Source organism: Hyperolius riggenbachi, chromosome 4 (genome assembly GCF_040937935.1).
Source record: "Hyperolius riggenbachi isolate aHypRig1 chromosome 4, aHypRig1.pri, whole genome shotgun sequence".
Lineage (NCBI taxonomy): Eukaryota > Metazoa > Chordata > Amphibia > Anura > Hyperoliidae > Hyperolius > Hyperolius riggenbachi.
This window is the reverse complement of record NC_090649.1, coordinates 479,916,301-479,936,962: the sequence shown is the minus strand read 5'-3', so window position 1 is coordinate 479,936,962 and position 20,662 is coordinate 479,916,301. Positions and strand designations below refer to the sequence as shown.

The 20,662-nt window shown below is 45.4% G+C and overlaps 1 protein-coding gene across 2 annotated transcripts in view; it reads left to right on the top strand.

The window, feature by feature from the left end:
* Window positions 1-20,662, top strand: part of PKDCC (protein kinase domain containing, cytoplasmic) — a 155,343-nt gene that overhangs the window by 15,655 nt on the left and 119,026 nt on the right. Inside the window, exon 1 of one of the 2 annotated variants that reach the window (XM_068232965.1) lies at window positions 13,502-14,584. The exons of the other annotated variant lie outside the window; for it this stretch is intronic. Coding sequence (XP_068089066.1) covers window positions 13,808-14,584 — 777 coding nt within the window. The 5' untranslated portion in view covers window positions 13,502-13,807. Of the gene's footprint in view, window positions 1-13,501; window positions 14,585-20,662 lie in introns of those variants that run through there. 2 annotated transcript variants of the gene reach the window in all.

Sequence of the window (20,662 nt, the reverse complement as noted above, 5' to 3'; positions counted from 1 at the left end):
TCTATCTGGGAAGTACCTCTCAGGTCGTGGCTTAGCTTCCGATTGGAGGAAGCTCACAGAGGCGGGCAGCAGCATTGACAGAGGCGGGGCAGCCAAGATAGAATGACAGGCTGGAGGTAATTACAAGGCTAGCGACAAAGAGATTGTTGCTAGCCTAGCGCTACTTACAGGGGGACACAGCTGACCCGGGGGGGACTAGAGGCGGCAATAGCGAGACACAGAGGCATGTCATAAAGCACAAGACATGCCTCTTTGTTCTCTTAAGATCAGGGGCGTAACAGGAAAACACTGGGCCCCCCTGCAAAACTTTGGATGGGGGTAGAACAGCGCTATACACAAGACCCTGCTGAGCACTGAATAGGGACTGTCTACAAATCTTTGTCTGCAAACCTTTGTATGATTCCGTATCAGTGGCTGAGCAGAGGCAGTCATTAGAACAATTGTGCAGAGAGCAGGAAGCTTTTTCTCTCTGTGCCCTTAGTTGTCAGTCTCTCAGGGCGAGGAAAAAAACTTCTTCCCACACGGGGGCTTCTGGGCTCCCCTGCGGCTGCATCCTTTGCAGGGTCTATTGTTATGCCCCTGCTTAGGATTTTAAATACCCACCTCGGGTTCTCTTTAACATACATGCCTGTTGGACATGTGGCACCAACAATCTCGTTTATTTTGGGATGTTGTGTTAGCCGCTGGCTATCTGTGAGTTTTTGAGCACAGGTCCACTTTAAACTTTGCTCTGTGTATTTGCCTAGCCTTGCGAGCTCCTCCTATGATCATTATCAACTACCAATATTTTGCTGGTTTACTCATTCCACTGAACGCTATGCAACAGGTCCTCTTTATTGGCAGTCACTGGCTGTGCTATGACCTTCGGGATTCCATGTGCTGACAAGGCTTTTTTTCTATCTCCTGCTGGTCCTAAAAGGGAGCCCAGAAAGGCTTTATCTGTGGATGAATAATGCCAGTCTATTATAGCGCCTGATGTAATGACTGTCTGGGGTACTGGAGGTGACTGTCCACTGCTCTCCCATAAAGGCCGATGTGTGTCATGTGTACCAGAAAGGCCAGTGCACTCCGTCACCTTCTATTCATCACAATGAACTTTTTTTTTCTTTCCCTTTCTTCTTGGAATTCCCTTAAAACTTTTTATAGCTTTCCAGTGTTGATGCTCTTTTCTTTGTGAACTCTCAGCTGCCATTGTGCTTCTTAATTAGTTGCTAACAGCAGCATAATGGGGCCTTGATGGATAACGATGTCATTAGCACTCACCCCTGCCATCTATGCCCCCAGCAGGGCAAGTGCTGCTGCCCCATGGTGGGACCATGATTTGTGGATTTAGCCCAAAGACAGCCAGGGATTTATCCTTCCAGGCGGTTAAGTCTCGTTATTATGTCCGCCAAATGTTTCTTTTGCCTTTGCATCCAGCAGAAGATCAGAACATTCAGAGAATAAACTTTTAGGCTTTAGGTTAATGTAATAAGGTTGTCTGTTTTTTTGTTGGTTTATTGTAGATTAATTCAGTTCAGTCATATTATTATCATTTGGTATTTATATAGCGCTGACATCTTCTACAGCACTTTACAGACTACATAGTCATGTCACTGACTGTCCTCTGAGGAGTTCACAATCTAATCCTACCATAGTCATATGGCCTCAATTCACTAAGCAGTTTAGACTAGTGTACAGATGGTTTTTAGTCTACTGATGGTTTGGTGTAATGTTTTAGACCTGTTTTTAGACCTGATCTAATATTCAGTAATTACGCAATTCACAAAGTCAAACAAGGAGTAACCACGCCCACTTTTTCTGACAGAGATTAGACTAGCTGATTTCTGTAGGTAAAGTAATTCTGTGAGTTATTTTAGATTTGAGGATGGAACCTTTTGAATGATTTAGGCAGGAGTTTAATTGTATGCAGAGGAGAGCTCATCAGAGGAGTAGGATGTCAGTCATAGCTACTCGTTTGTGAATTGCATCTTTTGATCATTTCCCCTGCTTTACCCACCCAATTACCAAATGGTTTAGACCAGGTCTAAAAACAAGTCTAAAACATTTGATAATAGTGAATTCCCCATTGATGCAACCAGGGCAGTTTCTACGCTAAATTTCACCCAGGGCGAGGGTGTAAAAATTGCACCCCCACCCCTGTGGACTCGTGAACCCTTACGGACAGTCACACAGCCACATGTCACATGTAGATCTGCCTACTTACTAGTGACCAGCCGCTCATCCAGGAGGAAGCAGGGACCAGGAAAACACACGGGCGAAGAGAGCCCGGAAAGCCGACTCCTCCATGGGTGCCGTGCACTGACAGCCTGCAGTACCGCTACAGGACATCAGGTGTCATCACACGGTGGTGACAGCCTGCAGTACCGCTACAGGACATCAGGTGTCATCATGCGGTGGTGACAGCCTGCAGTACCGCTACAGGACATCAGGTGTCATCACCCGGTGGTGACAACCTGCAATACCGCTACAGGACATCAGGTGTCATCACGCGGTGGTGACGTGATGATGACTTGACATCTGATGTAGACATCCCGGGGAGGAGTCAAGGAAGGTGATCGCGATGGTAATCTTCTTTCTTCTTCCATTTGGCTGCACCATGCGACACCAGCTCCCTAGCGGTTATGTGCTTCTGCCTGTGCCCCCCTTCTTCTACTTGCCAGTCTGTGCCCAGGGCGGTCGCCCTGCTCGCACTGCCCAAGAAACAGCCCTAGATGCAACTGACCAAACCATCAGTAGACTAAAAAAAAATCTGTAGACTAGTCTGAACTGCTTAGTGAATTGAGGCCATATATAGTCTAATGTCCTACCATATTATTATGTATTTATATAGCACTGACATGTTCTGTAGTGCTTTATAGAGTACATAGTCAGGACAGGAGCTCACAATCTAATCCTACCATAGACATAGTATAATGTCCTGTCATGTTATTGTCATTATGCAATTACCTGTATCTCCTGCTGACATCTTCTGCAGCACTTTACAGAGTACATGTCATGTCTCCCCCATACAAAATTCCTACCTGACTCCTAACACTAATGCCCCCCCCCCGCCCCCCCACAAAAATGTCCTACCTGATGCCTAACCCCAACTGCCCCCAAGCCCCCCCACCTAACCTTAGCCCCCCAATCGCCGCCCTCTACCGCTGCAAGAAAAAGAAAAATGAAATTTCTCGGGCACCACCATAGGCACCTATTGAAATATCAGCGTTGTGGGGTAAGTTGAGTCCCTCAATGGCAATAGGCGCCTATGACGGCGCCCAAACTTTGGCCTCTAGCAGGCGCCCAATTGCCTGATTTGCAGCATTCACTCACTGTGGGATTATTAGTCTGGCTTTGTGACCAATGCTGAGTGTCTGCGAGCAAATCGTGTGGCATTCCCCCGTCTATTAGATAAATGCCCCTGCAGGAAGCCCTGTTTACATTGATCTGCAAATGCTGCACACATGTAAAACATCTGTATGGCTGCAATAATAAAGTGTCATAATAATTCACGTCTCTAACATAACACGCCTGATTAAACTGACTACGTTTTGGCTGCGTGCTGCACTCTGGGTTTCCTTTGCTTTCTTTCCGCCCGTTTTATGTGCTTTTACTTTTTACTGATTTTGTAATAAGGAAGGATAAATATTTATGCAGAATTATTTGAGTTTCTTTTTTTGTTTGCGTTTGGCACTTAGTGTTGTTCCAGGGTTGTGCGCCGTGTATCGTTTCCAGTGTCCCGGGGCTAGCGCTGCTGACAGCGTAGACACCGGCGCCAACGGAAATGTGAAAAAGAGCAGTTGCTGTTGACTCGCTAAGCCTAGCACTGTCCGTATGTTAAGCAGGACACTACATTTTAAGCCCAACTAAAGCCGGGGCTGAGCAATTCTCATAGCAATCACAGGGAATATAAACAGTAAATAGAAGTAATGTGCCGGGCAGCGTATCTGTGTTCACCAGCCAAATGTGCATCACAAACACCAACACAGCTTTCTTCCTGTCCCCTCTGGCTCAGTCATGTGGGGGATCATGTGACACCCTAATTAGGAAGAGAACCAGATGCTGGACTTCATTTGCCAATATCTGTGCATCATACGTCCCAACATTTTGAGATAGGAATAGGGGCACGCTAAAGGGAACCTAAACTGAGAAGGATATGGATTTTTCCTTTTAAAATAATGCCAGTTGCCCGACTCTCCTGCTGATCCTGTGTCTCTAATAATTTTAGCCACAGCCCCTGAACAAGCATGAAGATCAGGTGCTCTGACTGAAGTCAGACTGGATTAGCTGCATGCTTGTTTCAGGTGTGTGATTCAGCCACTACTGCAGCCAAAGAGAGCAGCAGGGCTGCCAAGCAACTGATATTGTTTAAAAGGAAACAAACATAGCGGATCCGAGATGAAAAACTAACAATAACAAGTAACTTGTCTATATATCTTATCTAAAGTTTAGATAGTTTACACAGCAAATCTAACTGAAAGCAGCTTCAACATTTTAAGATGATTTATTCCTGTGATATGAGAGCAGCCATGTTCTGTTTGTCATCATTACACAGGTAATCTGCAACTGCATCTCCAGCCCTCAGCTCCCTCAGCTCACTCCCCTCTCCTCCTCCTCCTCCCCTTTGCCTCTGAAATCTCTGGCTAGTAACTTCCTCCTGCCCAGACTGAGCTCCCATAAGCCCTTGCTCCATGAGCGAGTGCCTTGGCGTTTTGGAGAAGCTGTCGGCGAGGCTTGTTTAGTTTATAGGGAATTAGAGTATTAAAACAAAAAAAAAAAAGTATTTGGCTTGAGGAATGCCCTATAACCTATATGTAAGGAACACAATTATGCAATGAGTAAAAGTTCATCTCGGATCCACTTTAATGTTCCCTTTAAGACACACCCCTGTCACTCCTCTAACCACTCCCCCACTAAACCCCTCGTCATGCATATTGCAAAGAATTCAGAAGCAAAGGATTATTATTATTGATTTATAAAGCGCCAAAATATTCCGTGGCACTGTACAAAGTAAGAAATGAACATGGGGTACATAAACTACAGACACTGGTATATACAGTACAAAAGACATCATTGGTGACAAAATACAAAAATGATACAAAATACAGAATACAAGATACAGAATTGGTAATGACAGTGATAAAAGTAACACGATGAATAAAATGTATAATGATTTCCAGGACACAAAATGGGGAGAAAGCCCCGCCCTTGTGAGCTTAAAATCTAGAGTAATGGGGGAAGGGGGGGGGGGGGGGGGAGTCTGAAAACCACTGCGCCTACGTTGCTGTGTCCTCAATCCCGCTGATGTCATCAAGAGCGCACAGCGCAGGCCCAGTATGGTCTGTGTCTGCGCAGTACACTCCTGGTGACATCAGCGGGATCGAGGACACAGCAACGCAGGCGCAGTGGTTTTCAGACTTTAAAGTCTGACATTCCAGAAGTGTACCGGAGGCGGGGCCGGAGCATTGGGGAGTGGCTGCGCGGGCACGGGATGTCTGCGGGGGACCGTTAGAAGCCCCGGGTAAGTTCAACTCATTTTCCCCTGACCCCCTACAGTACTCCTTTAATTTTAACATTTGAGTGAAGTTGGAGCTATGTGCATCGCAGCCATTGATTTCCATTGATAATCGCATGCGTTGTGCCGGAAAGTAGTATGTTTTATTGCGGAACTGCATATGCCTCTGCAGCAACACTATAGACTATCATTGTATGTGATTCCGCCTGCTTGTCTTGTCCGCTGCAAAACGCTGCAGATTTGCTCAAGTACGGCAGCATGCCACCGTAATGCAATTTGGATGGCAAACAATTGAAAGTACCATGAGGGCTGGGACCCACCAGTGTTTTGGGATTGCCGGCGATTGTCAAAAAAGTTTTGCCGATGTATCTAAATGGACCTGAACCCACTAGTGTGGTTGCGATTAGGGTTAATCGCAATCACAGGACATGCAGCATTTTGAGCGCATTTGCGAGCAATTGTAAATTTAAATAAAGTTATTTATACTTACCGGGGGTCTAGATGTCCGTCTTCCGTCCGTAGCCCCACCCCCTAACAGAAGAGGTCACAGGTGATTCTCTGATAGGTCTTAGTGAAGCAAGGGGTGGGACTATGGAAAGAAGCAGGACATCCAGACACCTGTTAAAGGACACTTGAGGTGAAAATAAACTAATGAAATAAACGATTGTATCTATCTTCCTTCTCCTAAAAATGACTTTTTAAGATTTTCCACGGTTTTATTTTATGTATAAATCTACTTTTTAAGTTGTAACTGTTTTATTATTTTCCTCAATGACACATTCATTGAAGTATCCCAGAGCTAAAATCTATGAACTACTGACCCTTTTTATCTCTTTCCTGCTCTCAGACGCCATTTTTTGCTAGAAGAGTGTTTTATAGTTGGAATTTCTTATCAGTGAGGGTCACACTGTAGTCACTTCCTGTCTGAGTCAGGACTGAGTCATCCACTTGCATACCTGATATTTAACTCTTTCAGGCAGAGAAAGTAAAAAAGGAACACAGCATAGTTATTTGTGTGCTAGGCACTGCACATACACATGTCTATCTCATCATGTCATATGTCACCTCAGGGATCCTTTAAAGGGAACTTATACTGAGTAAAATTATTTAAAATAAACACATGAGGTAACTTCAAATGAACATTTCATAGTTATCTTGCCATCAGTTCCACTCAGAAGCTCACAATTTTCTTCTGACGATGATCCCTTCCAATTCTGACAACATTTTGTCAGAACTGAAATATATCAGTTGCTGTCAGTTTTAGCTGAGAGGACAACTGATGTGCCATGTTTCCCTATGGCTCAAGTGGGAGATATTACAGTTTAACTGTGTGTTGACCAGAAAGCTGTTATGGGTAATGGCCATTTTCAAAATGGAGGACGGAGAATTCCATTGATCACAGTGGACAAACAGGACGCGGGACAGGAGAAAGAGATTGATGAGTGGACTACACAGGAGGTAAGTATGACTTGTGCATGTTTATTTTGACTTTTAATTTTCAGTTCAGGTTTTCTTTAAGTATGAGGATAAGTATGTAAGAATGGGTAAGTATGAGAGTTAATTTAACCAGTTGCCGACTCCGCCACGCCAATTGGCGTGAGCAGTGCGGCAGCCCCAGGACCGCTCCACGCCGATTGGCGTGAACGCCTGTCTATGGGGCTAGCAGGAGATCGCACGCACGCTCCGCCTTCAGTCTCCCAGCAGCGATCGCCGCTCGGTAGACTGTGACGGGATAACTGCCGTCTAATTACTTTGTACAGCGCTGCGATCTGCAGCAGCGCCCTCCAGAGTGTCAGCGGTGATCCGAAGCTCTGTTGGTGGGGGGAAAAGGGGGGTGGAATCATTTGTGTGCTGTGTTGTGAGGCCTTAAAGCTGCAGTGGCCATTTTAACAAAAAATGTCCTGGTCACTAGGGGGGTTTAACATTGCGGTCCTCAAGTGGTTAAAAAAAAACAAGAACCCGTGAATCTTTAATGGAAAGCGCTGTACAGTTAAGGTAGCCATACACTGGTCAATTTGCCATCAGATCGGCCAACAGATAGATCCCTCTCTGATCGAATCTGATCAGAGAGGGATCATATGGCTGCCAGATTGTGAATTGATTTCAGCATGAAGCCCCCCCCGCATACATTACCTGATTAGGCCGGCGCGTATACCCGGTCTCCGCTGTCTTCTTCTCCGCGCACAGCTCCAGCTTCACTGTCCGGGGAAGTTTAAACAGTAGAGGGCGCGCTACTGTTCAAACTTCCTGTCCGGACAGGAAGAAGTGAAGCCTGCCGGAACCCAGCGGAGAAGGGGACAGCGGGGATACATGCCGGCGGAGCAGGTAGGTGTATGGGCCCCTTTAACTGTACAGTGCTTCTTATTGACGGGAAACACAAGCACAATCGGCCCTAGGCAGGGGCGTAGCAATAGGGGGTGCAGAGGTAGCGACCGCATCGGGGTCCTTGGGCCAGAGGGGCCCCGAAGGGCCCTCCCTCAACTACAGTATAAGCTCTCTATTGGTCCTGTGCTCATAATAATCACTTCTATACATACTTTGAATAGTGGTAATCACTAACAAACTGTCCCCCATCCCCTTCTTGCACCTCTGACACTGTCGTTGCCATTGGCAGGTTTTGGTGCGCCGTATCAATTGTTATGTGTAGAGTACTTGGGGGGGGGGCATTGTAAAACTTGCAGCGGGGCCCACAGCTCCTTAGCTACGCCACTGGCCCTAGGAATCACTGCACACAGCTCCGTCGCGATTTTAAAGTGCTACAGAGATTACTGGTGGGTTCCAGTCCTGATTGACATTCTTAAATATATGCAAAATTTGATTCACCCTAACAAATGTCTTTCTTGGAACAGAACCCTGGCAGATACTGAGAATCCCCCGTTTACATGTGTTTTTTTTTTTGTAATAATTAGGTTAATAATTTGATTTACAGTTTCAAAATACTCTCTAGCTTGGTGTACTTGGTGTATTTTGAAATTGTATATCAAATTACTCTCCAACCAAGTTTTAAATTCCAGCATCAGTATTTCAGCGGAAGGAACTACAATTCTCAGCAATCCAGCTCCCCAAGTGCAGCAGAATCTGCAGTTCTGCAACAGCGCCACCCCTTGGCCAAAGCTGTGCAGTGACTCATTTGGGGCAGCATTGGCAGCAATCAGGACGTCTTCCGGCTCATCCACCTATTTCTTCATCCTTCTGCCCTCTGCCGGGTAAGTCCTGATCTCTTTATCAGCCGAGATAAAAGTTCCAATGCTTCTAAATAGCATCAAAAAATACCCCCCCCCCCCCCCCCCCTTCACCCCAGAGGTCAGATAATCTTGTGCAAACACTCATCATTGCCCGCTGTGTTTATTCTACAGCTAGACAAACAGAAAACACAGTTCGGGCCTAATGATACACATCAACGGCATTTATATCCTGCAGAGTGGCTGAAAAATCCCATCAGCATTGTTTATCAGACTGATTAGTTATTGTGTGCTGCAATGAGGTGTAATTATCAGTTTATTCTATTTTATGGTGTAGGATTTCTTCTTTTGTTACTAGTGTGTGATTGAGTTTGGAGGGGAAAAGCAAAATTGAATCAAGAATTCTCACTGAAACGTTTTGTCACTTCCATTTGCTACAAAGTTTCCATAGTCAAGCCTGTAACCACATAGGCTAGATCGCCAGATAGGCCTCGTTTACATCTGCTGCGCTGAAAAACGTGTTAAAGCGCATGGTAAAAAACGCATGCGCTTGTGCGCGCTTTAGTCCGCGTCTCTATGCGTTGCGCTGCGCTTCTTTAAAGCACGTTTTGCTTACTGTAGCAGCAGCAGTTGTCAATAAAACTTTGTTTTTGTATGTAAATGTATTTTTTTCTCCAATTAGCTGACACATCATTGCATTCCAGCGGTTCTGGAGGTGTGTTTAGCTTCTAAGGGTATAATGGTTAATTTGCATATATTCAGCAGTGATGCCCTGGGAGACATCTCAAGCTCACTCCAACCTGAATTATCGCAAATTCTTTCTGTTTTAGGAAAGCAAACTTTTGTTTTTCTCCAATTAGGGGTAAAAAACGCATGCGCTTCTATGTGCTTGTACGCGCTTCTATGCGCTAAAAAAGCGGACCCATTCACTTGCATTGCTGTGCGCTTTACAGCTCAGCGCACAGAAATGCATGCAACACTACGTTTCTGTAACGCTGCTCAGCGCAGCGCATAGATGTGAACCAGCTACATTTAGTTACATGGAAAAATGAATACCTTACTGATCGCACAGGGCAGTGCGCTGTGGAAAGCGCACAGAAACGGCCCTGATGTGAACGAGGCCATAGTGTACTGGAACCTACACTGCACGAAAAGAAAAAAAGTTTAAAGAGACTCTGTAACATCAAAAAGATCCCCTGGGGGGTACTCACCTCGGGTGGGGGAAGCCTCCGGATCCTAATGAGGCTTCCCACGCCGTCCTCTCTCCCACGGGGGTCTCGCTGCAGCCCTCCGAACAGCCGGCGACTGTGCCGACTGTCAGTTCAATATTTACCTTTGCTGGCTCCAGCGGGGGCGCTGTGGCGGCTTTCCGTTCCGAACTACACGGAAATACCCGATCTCATTCGGGTCCGCTCTACTGCGCAGGCGCAGGAAACTTGCGCCTGCGCAGTAGAGCAGATCCGACGGCGATCGGGTATTTCCGTGTAGTTCGGAGCCGACAGCCGTCAGAGCGCCTGCGCAGGAGCCAGGAAGGTAAATATTGATGTCACCGCTGCCCGGACTCCACGGAGGGCTGCAGCGAGACCCCTGACGGATGGAGGACGGCGTGGGAAGCCTCATTAGGATCCGGAGGCTTCCCCCACCCGAGGTGAGTACCCCCCAGGGGATCTTTTCATGTTACAGATCCTCTTTAAGCTACCAGCCCCCTGCATCCACCCTGTGCCCGCACCGTGATAAACTGATCCCTCCGGTCCCCCGCAGCGACCCTCTGTCACTTGGATGCGCTGTCCTGGTCCACACGCCTCCTGATCGCATGGACAGGAGAGCTGTGCGCATGCGCAGTCCAAAAAAATCTCTACTGCGCATGCACAGAAGGTTCCCAGCACCTATTCAGTAAGAGGACCTTGGGCAAGACTACTACTGCCTACTGAGCGCGCCCTAGTGGCTGCAGCTCAAGCGCTTTGAGCCTACCAGGAGAAAAGTGAATTATAAATGTTTTGTCACAATCATTACGTTAATTGTTCATTAGAGCGAATTAAGTAAATTAAGGAGGATGCGACTTTTATCCTCCAAAAATTACCAGTTGCTCGACTGTAGTGCCAACACCATCCCCTCCCCGGGGCCTTCAGCAGCCTTTTTTATGGTTTCTAGGATTCGCTGTTGAAAGTGAAATGGCCGAGATCCCACAGGAGCGATTGTGATTTCGTAATTTTAAACATTGTGCATGTAGATTTTTCCGAGCAATCTCATAAGAGAAAGCAGGGCCCAAAATAGTTTTTCCTTAAAATCACTCTGGAAATTGCTCCGCTTATAAGTGTCAAAATTGCTTAAAAAAAGTTAATGTTTCACAATCGCAAGTGGGTTCCAGCCCTTATGCCTGGTGCACACGATGCAATTTCCTGTCAGATTGACGGTTGAATCGATAATTTTCGGCAGGTCCTTTCTAATTTCCGATCGATTTTCTGATCAATTCTATACAAAATCAATCAGAAAATCTTTTGAAAATCATAGCGGATCTATCGGAAATTATCAATTTGACCGTAAATGTCACCGGAATTTTAATCGTGTGTGCCAGGCATTAGGGCTGGTTCAGACAGACGCCCGTGGCAGCACTTGTTTCAAATGCTTTCCTGCAAGCATGCATATAAGCATTTGCCGGCTTTTGGCACCTCTTCTTGGCGGGCATCGTTTTTCATCCCCACAGGGGGGCGCGGAAGCGTGGCAGTAACCGATCCTAGAAGCAACGTCGGATAAGCCCCCGCCCAGACAATGTCAGAAATCGGAATCAAAATGCGCCGATTGTGCAAATGCTGGTTAGGGATCATACCAATGGATGTCCATGCATGTAAATGGACAGCGTTAACGAGTGTCGAGACAGAATCGTCCGTGTAAACCAGCCCTTAAAGGGATACTAAAAGAAAAAAAAAAGTTTAACTTAACTGAGGCTTCTTGCAGCCCTGTGGAGTCAGCTTGTGCCCGCACCGTCCTTCCACGATTCTCTAGCGAGCAGCGACGACTCCCTTTAAGCTGGCCGGTCGTTGCCAGTCAGAGGCTACTGTGCATGCGCATCCGAGCTGTGGACACCCCGATCGTGCTCTTGCTGCCGGGAGTGCTCTGCACATGCGCAGTAGCTATTTTCACATACTGCGCATTCACAGAACGCTCCCGGCAGCGGGGACGCAGGGAGGAGGCACTTGACCAGCCAGCTTTGCAGGGGGTTGCTGCTGCTGGCTAGAGGGTCTTGGAAGGATGCAGTGGGCACAGGACTACTCCAGGGGGCTGCAGCCCCAAGTAAGTTAAACTGAGTTTCTTTTTTTCTGCCTTTAGGCCTCATTCACACCTAAAATCAAAAACACGAGCATTTTTGTGCGCTCCCCCCCCCCCCCTCTCGGCACTCCACTGCACACTGCGTTTCTGGTAAAAACACTTTTTTAAGCGCTTTTTCCCGAGCGGTTTCGCAATTCACTCCCTGACCCGGAAAAACCACGAATGCAATTGCTGCACAAAGCGATTTTGTGAGCGTTCTGCGGTTTTTCCTATACCTTCCATTCTAGCAAAAACGCCTGAAAAATTGTACAGGCAGCGCTTTGCTGAGCAGATCAGAAACGAACCGCTCGGCTGTGAACTCTCTCATAGGGAATCATTGCACAAGCGTTTTTAGGGCGATTTTGAAAATCGCCTGCACTTGAAAAAAGGGCAAAAACTCCCTTAGGCCCCCATTCACATCTGAGCGTTTTGCCGGCAATTTCGGCACAACGCTCAAGCATCAGCGCTTTTTGAAGCGCTAGCGCCGTAATACCCTGTGGGCACGTTCTCACTTGGGCGATTTGCGTTAATCGCCGGGATTAATGCAAATCGGCAAATGCTAATTTGTATCCTGCACCATTTTCAGGCGATTTCCCGTCGATCGCGTTTAGTGCTATAGAAGCGCTAATCGTGAAAAAAATTGGCAAGTGTGAATGGAGATTTTTTTCGCGTTAATCGCCAAAAATCTTCAGAGCAAAACGCTAGCAAGAGCGCTAGCGTTCTGCAAGTGTGAATAGGGCCTAAGTGTGAACAAGCCCTCAGATTTCCTTTAATGTCAAAGAGGAGGAGCAAGAAGTTTTAAATCAGGATGATACCATTTATTGGCTCTGTACAGCGCTGCGGAAGATGTTGGCGCTACAAAAATACTAAATAATAATAATGAAATAAAACAAATGCCTAAAAACGCACAAAGACAATGCACATCAGCAAAATGCAGAGTTAATATTTACGGCCGCCCTGGGACTGTAACTGTTAATTTGACGTGCCCCATGCGGTGGGTGAAATAACATAGGACTGCTGAGCTGTGGAGAATACACATGGAGGAGCGGACTGTCCGGGGTAACCTGATCCTTGCTTTTCTGCAGAGTAGTGGTTGCATGGTAATACTGCAGCACCCAGGCACCTTACTTCTCCATATGTGTCTCTCTGTACCTTATACTGTCCCCTATACCCTCCCCACGCCTATAACCCCACAACCACCCCCTCCCATGCTAATGCTTTGCTTTGGCAATGCTAAATGTTTTTGCTTTTGCCAATAGCTTTTTGTTTGGTTTGGATTGGAGAGGACCTCTTCTTGTCTCTCTGGCTGCTTTACTAGGAGTTAAACTGCTGGGGGCACCCGTCGATCTCTGAATCCTCTGTTGTGTTTACAGCCTGTGTTCCTTTCCTCTCTCTTTCTCTCTCCAGCTTGTGTGGAAGGCGAAAGGCAGTAGCCCCAGCTCATCCTCCTGAACTCTGCAGATCAGGAGACACAGGAGCGGAAAAAAAATGCAATGAGCCACATGTCCCCAGTGTGGGCACTGCTCCTGCAGGAGGGGAACTGTTGTATCTCTCTATGAATGACTGATGCTGTCACTCACCAAGAGGCTGGGCTTCAAGAGAACTGTTTCTAAATCCGCCTCCCCCCTCTGCTCATTCCTGCTCTGACAGTCCTGCAGCTAACATCTACAAAAGGGAGAGGTGAGAGGAAACAAGAGTCTTCTGGATTGGGAGTTGAGTGGATGCTGAGGATCGAGGCTGTGGTGGCTTTTCAGGACAGCCACTCTACGTAAGACGAAAGAGGCAAGACGACAGAGGCAAGTGTCTGCGCAGGCTTCCTTATATGGGGGATGCCCAGAAGCTCCAGGAATTAGGAATACAATGTGAAAATCTGCTGCAGATCTCGTCGTTCCATGCTAAATCCTCAGGCTGGATCCCCGGACACAGCCAGAGAATGAGACGCCGGAAAATCGCAGTGTTCGCGGGCTTCTGCATGTCCTTTTTCCTTGGGACTGTGTTGAATCTACTTTGCGTGCCTGGATTTGACCACACTCAGCAGATGCAGGATAGGGGGACCACTGCTCCTCTAGATGCATCCTGGCAAGTCCAGGGGGGCTCTCTGGATCTACTGAAGCAGCTCCAAGACAGGTACCAGGAGGTCATCCGCTACCGAGAGCACCAGGCGCCAATTTCGGCCACGGAAAGGTTGTTGAGGCCACTGGAGAGGAGGCTGATGGACTTGGCCCAAAAGTCCTCTTCTGAACATCACCAGAAATGGGAAAGTCCTAAGGGGTCCATGTTCGACCGGGACATTCTATCACCATCCCATCCCGGTTCAAAAATAGATCTGTCCCTGCAGCCACCTTTGTTAGGTTGCCAGGACATCAGCAAGGGGACCAACGTGCATTATTTGGGTTCTGGTTACACCAAGGCTGTGTATAAATTAGTCCTCAATGACACCTTGTCGGTGGCACTGAAATCGGTGGATTTCGGAGGTCACGACATCCAGAATTGCGTAAAGCGATACAGCGCTCTCGAGGACTGCTACAGACTGGCTTCCTTCAAAATTGTCAAAGAAATGATCCTACTGCAAAGGCTTCAGCATCCCAACATCCTGCAGGTAAGTCTGGCATAGTCCACACACCTTAAGATCCCTTCCTTTCTCAAAACCAGCAAAAGTTCGAAGTTATAGCTGAAAGTCCATTTTTGTGCCTTATGGATCTTGGGAACATTTGCATGTTACGAAAACATCTTGCATCACCTTAAAAACTTTATTTTTTTTTAATTTGTGAGGGGTCCAGGCTGGTGTAGATTCTTAGCATTCCAACTTTATTGTAAAAACACGGCGTGAAAACACTTAGCGAGCGCAAGGAAGTGTCTGCTTTAGCAAATCCTTACAATAATTGAAATAGTCTGGCTATGAAACGCATCAGCACATCATTGATAGCATTTCTTATTAGCTGCAGAAGGTCTTGGAGATGTCCTTTTGTCATGCAAGCTGCTGAGATGCTCAGATGATTACAGTGCCCCTTTTTCATAACACGTTTCTTTCTTTGTACATTAGTATAATTATTATTAATAACGCAAAGCCACTGCGAACAGATCTAAGCACTCTATAAATTGCTGGATGGCAAAGGCACTGATATCTTACAGCAATATACATTGTGCAGATTATTTTTGTACTTTAAGATATTGACTAGATTTTAGAAGTCACCTTATATACAATGTAAAATTTAAGGCACATTAATGAACCACAAAATACATTATATATTTATTTTAGTATTTATATAGCACCGACATCTTACTTGGCGCTGTACATAGTATATTGTCTTATCACTTACCGTAAGTGTCCCTCAGAGGGACGCACACTATAATCCCTACCACAGTCATATGTTTATGTATGTAGCGTAGTCTATGGTCAATTTTTAAGGCAAGGTCAATTAACTTATCTGTATGTTTTTGGGATGTGGGAGGAAACTGGAGTGCCAGGAAGAAACCCACACAGGCAAGGGGATTTTAACTGGGGATCCAGCGCTGATATATATATATATATATATATATATATATATATATATATATATATATATATGTACATTATTTCAAAAATAGACCCTAAAGCAGCCCATACACTCAGCCGATTTTCTGGCCGACCGATCGATCCCGATCGATCGATCAATCGATTGCAAATCGGTTGGCCAATCGACCGATCGACGGCCGATTTCGATCGATTTCGATGGATTTCCATCGAACTTGCAGGGTGGAAAATTTAGGTCGATCTGATGAGATTGCTTATCAGTTTGCATTGGCCTTAATGGAAATCTGATGGCAAAAAAATGCCATCAGATCGAATTTCAATAGATTTCAAACTGAAATCTATTGGAATTCTATCTTGGTAAAAAATGTTCTAAAAACGCATCAGATAGATCATCAGATGCATTTCTTATCTATCTGCTGCCAATCTGACGAGTGTATGGGCACCTTAACTCGCAAAAACAAATGATGATGAATACACAGAGTACCAACTAGACATTTTTCACTTTCAACTAATCACTAAAGCCACAAGGGCTGGTTCGAATCCCAGCCAGGTCAACATCTGCATGACGTTTGTATGTTCTCCCCGTGTCGGTGTGGGTTTCCTCCGGGCACTCCGGTTTCCTCCCACATCCCAAAAACATACAATTTAAGATGGCTTCCCCCTAAATTGGCCCTAGACTATGATATATGCACTACATGATACATACACTGACATATGACTATGGTAGGGAGGGACTAGATTGTGAGCCCCTCTGAGGGACCGTTAGTGACAAGACGATGCAGCGCTGCATAATATGTCGGTGCTATATAAATACTTAAAATAATTAAATAAGCCAATTTTTAATTCAAGTTAACTGCAATGGCAGACATTTTCCAGCATGCTGGGGCGTATAGCTTTAGAAAAGAAAATCTACTTTTACATCTTCAGTAGATCAACTCATCTTGAATAATTCCTTTGACACCTGCGTTCTGATTTTACTGAGGTTCTCCTGGGCTGGAGATGATTGGAGAACAGTGAGCCATCCATCCTATCTGGCCTGGATGTGATGTTATCAGGTGGCAGAAGTCTGCAACCCCCCCCCCCTTGAGTCATATCAGCCCATAGCAAGGGTTGCCGAAAGGTTAATTGCTAAGGGCTGTTGTGGCCAGAGCGCCTTTCATGGATTTATTAAAAAGAAAAAAAAGTTCACCATTGCTGTTCGCACGCTAATCCATTCGCACATCAGCTAATTCTCTCAAAAGTTTCAGAAACCATCCCCATGGCCTGATATGACCCAAGTGAAGATTGAAAACTTTTTGTCACCTGATAGCAGTGTTTTTAATACAATCAGACCATCGCTTATCAGTTTTGGAGGGCCTGAGTGTAGATTTTTTGTATGCGATTGTACATTGGAGCTCTATGCAGGATTATCTCGCTGTGTAGGGCTTAAAGAAGGAATTGAGTATTTCTTTAAGAATCGGAAATGTTTGTTATCACATAAAGTGTATCCAACCGTTTTCTCAATTCGTTTCTCTCAATTGTCATCGCTTTTGCCTTATCAAAATAGCCCGGTGGTCGTACCACTGCGGTACAATCCAGGACTATATTATTATTTTATTTATTACTTAGTATTTATATAGCGCCAACATCTTCCGCAGCGCTGTACTGAGTATACATTGTCTTGTGTCCCTCAAAAGGGCTCACAATCTAATCTTTACCATAGTCCTATGTCTATATCGTGTAGTGTATTTATTGTAGTCTAGGGCCAATTTATGTGGAAGCCAATTAACTTACCTGTATGTATTCGGGACGTGGGAGGAAACCGGAGTGTCCGGAGGAAACCCATGCAGACACAGAGAGAACATACAAACTCCATGCAGATAGTACTCTGGCCGGGATACAAACTGGGGACCCAGCGCTGCAAAGCAAGGGTACTAACCACGACGCCACCGTGCTGCCCAATACCTATCGTTGCTTGTGTACAGCCCCCCCTCCTGAAGATATAAATATATACGCAACCATAGCACACCTCCCCCCCCCCCCCCCCCACTCTGGCTAAAATATCACCTTCAGAGTTGATTAGGGGGAAGTAATATCACGTCGCACCGATGCCAACGCAGGGAACGCTCTGTGACATTCGCACGGCCCGCTGCTGCCATGTTTATTTACCTTCATTGTAAATGGTTGCACATTTCTTTATGAATGAATTATTTTTTAAAACTCCCTCTGGAAAAAAAAAGACAATCCCGGGGCTTTAAAGAGAACCCGAGGTGGGTTTGAAGAATATTCTCTGCATACAGAGGCTGGATCTGCCTATACAGCCCAGCCTCTGTTGCTATCCCAAACCCCCCTAAGGTTCCCCTGCACTCTGCAATCCCTCATAAATCACAGCCACGCTGCTGACACACAGCTTGTCAGAGCTGGCTGTGTTTATCTCTATAGTGTCAGTCTGCTGCTCTCCCCGCCTCCTGCAGAACTCCGGTCCCCGCCTGCATCCCTTCCCTCCCTGCTGATTGGAGGGAAGGGACGGGGGCAGGGACCGGAGCTATGCAGGAGGCGGGGGAGCAGCTGAGACTGACACTACAGATGTAAACACAGCCTCACAGCACGGCTGTGATTTATGAGGGATTGCAGAGTGCAGGTGGACCTTAGTGGGGTTTGGGATAGCAACAGAGGCTGGGCTGTATAGGCAGATCCAGCCTCTGTATGCAGATAACATTCTTTAAACACACCTCGGGTTCTCTTTAAAAAGAAAGGGGGGATATTTACAAGTGAAGCTGCAGCCAGAAGCCAATGGCAGACGCTGAGCCCGGGCAGCCAGAAGTCATTTACTTACAGCAGAAGTGTGCAAATCAAACGTAGCCTTTCAAGGGGGAAAACAAGGCTATCTGTGTGCAGGCGGGACAAGGCGAAGAATCTTTACCACTATTGATAATTATAAAAATATTGTGCGGAACACTCTGCGGCGTCGAGAACAAGCGCCGCTCTGTCAATTCAGGGCGCTCAGAAGAGGAAGACGACAGTGGTTTAATGGCATCAAACTATTTACTACTTACACCTTCCTTGTGTTAATTACTTTCTCGTTTGAGTAGCTGCTACTGCATAGGGCCTATTACTCTTAATCAGTTATGTACCCCTTAGGGCCCATTTCCACTAACGCAAATTTGCATGCGTTTTCTGCATGCAGATGCGCATGACAATACAAGTCAATGAGCCAGTTTCCATTATACGCAAAATTCATGGACGCCTCTGCAGCAATTTATGCATTTTCGCGTTCATGCGTACGCGTTTTCGTGCGCGGAAGTCAATAGTAATGAATGGCGATGGGAAAATAAAATGAAAATAAAAATTTGCATACGCATGCGTATTCACAAGAAAAAAATGCCTGCAAATGCATGCAAATTCGCATATAAATCCGCAAGCTTTTTTTCTCTGCAGATTCACCTACGTATAGTGGAAGCATAGCCTTAGTAACTGAACGTTGGCCAGGTACCCCCTGGTGTGCCAGCTTATCTCAAGTGCCTCTTGTAGAACATAAGACGATCAGCAACCATCTCCAAACTATTTATTATTATTTAGTGTTTATATAGCGCCCACATCTTCCGCTGCGCTGTACAGAGTATAATGTCACTTAACCATCCCTCAGTGGGGCTCACAATCTAATCCCTACCATAGTCCTATGTCTATGTATCGTGTAGTGTATGTATTGGGCCAATTTAGGGGAAGCCAATTAACGTATACGTATGTTTTTTGGACGTGGGAAAAAATTGGAGTGCCCAGAGGAAACCCACACAGACACGGAGAGCTTACAAACTCTGTGCAGATACTGCCCTGGCTGGAATTAAAACCCGGGACCCAGCACTATGCAAATGATTATATAATTGTTGTTATTATTATCTGTTTTTATAACATGCCAACATATTACAGCCCAGGGGGACGCAAAATAGAAACTTCAGACAAACCAGCGTAAAGAAGTAGACACAGAAAATGACATCCTTATGTTCTCAATCAACACACCGATAAATTGCCTTTTATGTTGTTTTTATTTGCTAAGATTCCTATCTTTTTTTTTTAGCTTACTTTGGGTTGAACTGCACCGAACTACAAGTTCCAGATGTTGAGAAACCCAGTTAATGCCGGGAATACACCATACATTTTTTCAGCAGATAGATGGTTCGATAGATCATTTCCGACATGTCCCATCTTATTTTGATTGTTTTTCTGATCCATTTCTCATAGAAGTGAATGGAAATTGATAAGAAAATCGGTTGGAAAATCGATTGAAAATAAAATCAGACAGTAAATCGACTGAGAAATCTCATCGTGCCCATAAATTACATGTTTTTACATTGAGCGATCAACACTATTTGGCGATCGATGACAGTGTGATCGATCGATAGTAAATTGACCAGTGACCGAAATATTGCAGGCAAGATCCTGGCGGTGAAACCAAAAATCAATTCTGTGTCAATCGAAATCCTGTGAACCTCAACCGATTTCCTTTACGGTCGACCGATATTGTCCGTCCTGCTCGATCGAAAAATGATGTGGATTCGGGCAGATATCGACTAAATTGCATTTTTCAAGCATAATGGACTCTCGATTTTAACATGATGGCATCTAAAGGTCAATCATTCATGAAAATCGAGTAATGTACTGCCACTGGCTAGGATTAGTAAAAACCGTTGCCAGTTTATTAATTAATACAACAATTATCATTTTATGATTATACATTATTATTATGTTTTAATTTTAAAGTGCCCACATTTTACAATAAATTAACAATAATTGTAACTACTAATACGTATGCAGTGACATGACTATGTACTCTGTAAAGTGCTGCAAAAGATGACATCATAATAATATGGTAGGACGTTAGACTATGACTATGATAGGGGTTAGATTGTGAGCTCTCCTGAGGACAGTCAGTGACATGACTATGTACTCTGTAAAGTGCTGCAGAAGATGTCAGTGCTATATACTGTAAATACATAATAATAATATGGTAGGACATTAGACTGTGACAATGGTAGGATCAGATTGTGAGCTCCTCTGAAGACAGTCAGTGACTTGACTATGTACTCTGTAAAGTGCTGCAGAAGAAGCCAACTCCATATAAATACAAAACCATAATAAATATGGTTAGTCAGGCTTACACTCTAGTACTTATACCAGGGCCGAATT